Raw genomic sequence first — 2,821 nt, forward strand, 5'->3', positions numbered from 1 at the left:
TTGTGATGTTTTTGAAAAACGATTCATTAAAATTGGAAAACAGAGTTCAAATCTATACAGCTATACAACAACCTTTCAACTAATAACACAGGTAAAAGAAAACTTGACGAACTTTAACAAAAAGTGTCTAAATGTATGTGCATACTCTATATAAAGGCTAAATGCAATTTCAGTTTGAGAAGAAAAACTAGTTCTCACTTAAGACTCACAAGCTCTCGTGATTCAGAGTCATCGCCGCCAAGTCTAGATATTACAGTTTGACAAATTAACGAAGTGTTTCTGAATTTTTACGCCAAATACCACATTTATCGCTTGTCAACATTTTCACATTCTTCTACATTATGAGCAAAACATGTGCAACAAGATGTTCTTTACTTTTTTACATTAATAATTCTGAGTGGTGCACTTTCGACATTTGCAAGGCTGCACAAGATCAAGTGGACTCAAACTTCCTGTCATAAGTGTACGTTGAAACCCATACATATCACGTTTAGAGAATCCATAGAGAGTTGGATCCTGAATGAGAATAATCGGTGTTAAAGCATTTCGCCTCAACTATGTCTGGTACACGGCACGCAAAATGATACCGAAAACATTGTGAGGTGACTGGCAGTGCTTAAATTCGTGATGAAAAATTACCGGGGCCCTTCCTGGCTATAGGCCTATATATATAATAGGTGTGTGTGTGTGGTTTAGTCAAATCTTGTAACTTAAATTCCAGGCACTTCCATATTGGAAAAAATTGTGCAAATACAAATCAAACAAATCTCATGACAACATAGTATTTTCACATATTTTTTATGTGAATAATAATATCAAAATAGCTGAACTTACCTCTTATAAGACAATGGATGCAGTTAAGTCACAATAGTTTCCATAAAGCTTCCTTCGGTTTGTCTTCCTCTGCCTCCTGTCTTTTCTTGCAACTTGAGAGGGCGGTGTTTCTTCCTTGGGATATCCAGCGCTTAACGTACGGGAGGGGATCCCAGTATGACAATGGCGGACCATTAATATTTATTGTCATTAAAGATGACACACTTCCAACCTATAGCGCGTTTCTAGTTGGCGTGACAACATTATTCATTACACTGAAACCCCGCTCACACTCAGCATTGCTGACTGGTATCGTTTGCACACAGTGCATTGGTACCTTCATTCCCCCCAAGACTTGCCTGCCTCCACTATCCTTAAAGTCACGATAAGCTTGAATAGTTTCTCGAAAACACAAAGAAAACAATTCACACAATTCTTTCAAGTCTTGTTCTCCTCCATAATCGACATTAATATTTTCCGGCCAGTACTCAGGGTAAATAATTTTCATCATTTCGGAGTACATAGTGTCCTTCTCAGTCAAGCACCTTCTGTTCAAGTTTGTAATTACACTCTCATAGAACTGCCCTTTGTTAATTTCCGAAGCGTTGTTTTTACTGCCACTCATTTTCAAGGGAACTCCTTTAAAATGTTTCTCTTTTATGGATCTCTGTACTTCTCTCCAGTGTATGCCTCCTCTCTCTTTGTGGGCGAGGAGGCATGTATGCCTTCTCGATTGTTCTGTATATGAGTTTGTTTGCCTTCGGTAGGGCTATAGTCTTTCCTTGAAAGGACTCTGAAAGGCTAGAAAGCTCACACAAGATATCCATCATTATTCCCAAACTTGTGATGAAGTTACTTTCTTCAAGCTTCTTTGCTAGCCCTTAAAACGTTGATTTATCTCTCCGATCGCGATTTTCATCCTTAGCAGCATTAACATAGAAATGATACAATGACCAATAGTCTTTCCATACGGACTCCACAGCTCGAAAACTTGATGCCACTCAGCGAATTGACAAAATTTTCCCCAGTTTCGTTAGGTTGCTACATAATTGTTGAGGGCATTTATTTAACTCGTGCTGATTTTTTTGAGATATACTGAAGGTTGAATATATTTCATCAAGAAACGCTACAAAATAGTTTGTTGCTGTAACGTCATTCAATGCGTCGTGAACTGCAAGCTCAAGCCGATGATTTACGCAATGCCATGTTACAATACGAGGGAAATCTTGTTTCATCAATGTTGCCAAACCTGTGCGTTTCCCTAGCATTACTGAGGCTCCATCCGTACACAAACCAATCAAGATATCCTGAAGCAATTCTTTACTCAACCCTTGCTTCTCAAGGCATTCCATGAGCGAGTTCTTAATATCAATCGCTTTGGTCCTTTCTAAAGGAATCAAATCGAAGAATATTGTTGTGACAGCTCCATCATTTATTGCACCTTGCAAAGACACTATAAGCACAGTTTGGTTAGCTACTCTGATACTTTCGTCTAGAAGAATGGAAATTTTGGTTCTACGATCAATAATGCTATTTACAATTTTGTGCCTCATTTCTTTCGCGATATGATGTACTATTTCCGTACAACTGACATTACTCTGCAAAGTACTCCCAATATCTAACCCGTTAAGCATTTGTAGATCGATCAATTTCGGATGATCTAAAAAGGCACGATTGTGTTTTGCAATGTGATAAGCAGTGCGAAACACGCGACATGTGACTTCCTGTGCGGCTGTATTCTTCTTCTCCATACCTTTCCTCAGTGGATCATCACTTCTACTTTAAAGAATTTCTTCCGTTTTTGTAAGCGCTTTTGAATCTCTATGCTCATAAATTTTGTTTCTGAGCTGCTTTTGCTGATCAGCTTTACAACGTCTCCCTCTAATACGAATCAAGGCTTTTGCCCACTCTGGTGCAATATGAATACCCTGCTCAGAAAAACACACGCCTAGAGTCTGTACTTTCTTACACATCATGCATCCTAATGCCCCACTGTTATAAAATAACC

At 38.6% G+C, this 2,821-nt stretch overlaps 1 protein-coding gene across 1 annotated transcript; it reads right to left on the reverse strand.

The window, feature by feature from the left end:
* Positions 1-1,814: 1,814 nt before the first annotated feature.
* On the reverse strand, positions 1,815-2,564 carry LOC145687304 (E3 SUMO-protein ligase KIAA1586-like). The gene has a single exon (XM_081760767.1). The coding sequence runs from the start codon at positions 2,562-2,564 to the stop codon at positions 1,815-1,817; it is 750 nt and encodes a 249-aa protein (XP_081616893.1).
* Positions 2,565-2,821: the final 257 nt, after the last annotated feature.

This window comes from Thermobia domestica, chromosome 6 (assembly GCF_964235325.1).
Source record: "Thermobia domestica chromosome 6, izTheDome1.hap1.1, whole genome shotgun sequence".
Lineage (NCBI taxonomy): Eukaryota > Metazoa > Arthropoda > Insecta > Zygentoma > Lepismatidae > Thermobia > Thermobia domestica.

What these genes read in the sequence shown, in the direction of transcription:
- LOC145687304 (XM_081760767.1), bottom strand. Translation starts at nt 2,564, where the DNA reads ATGGAGAAGAAGAATACAGCCGCACAGGAAGTCACATGTCGCGTGTTT.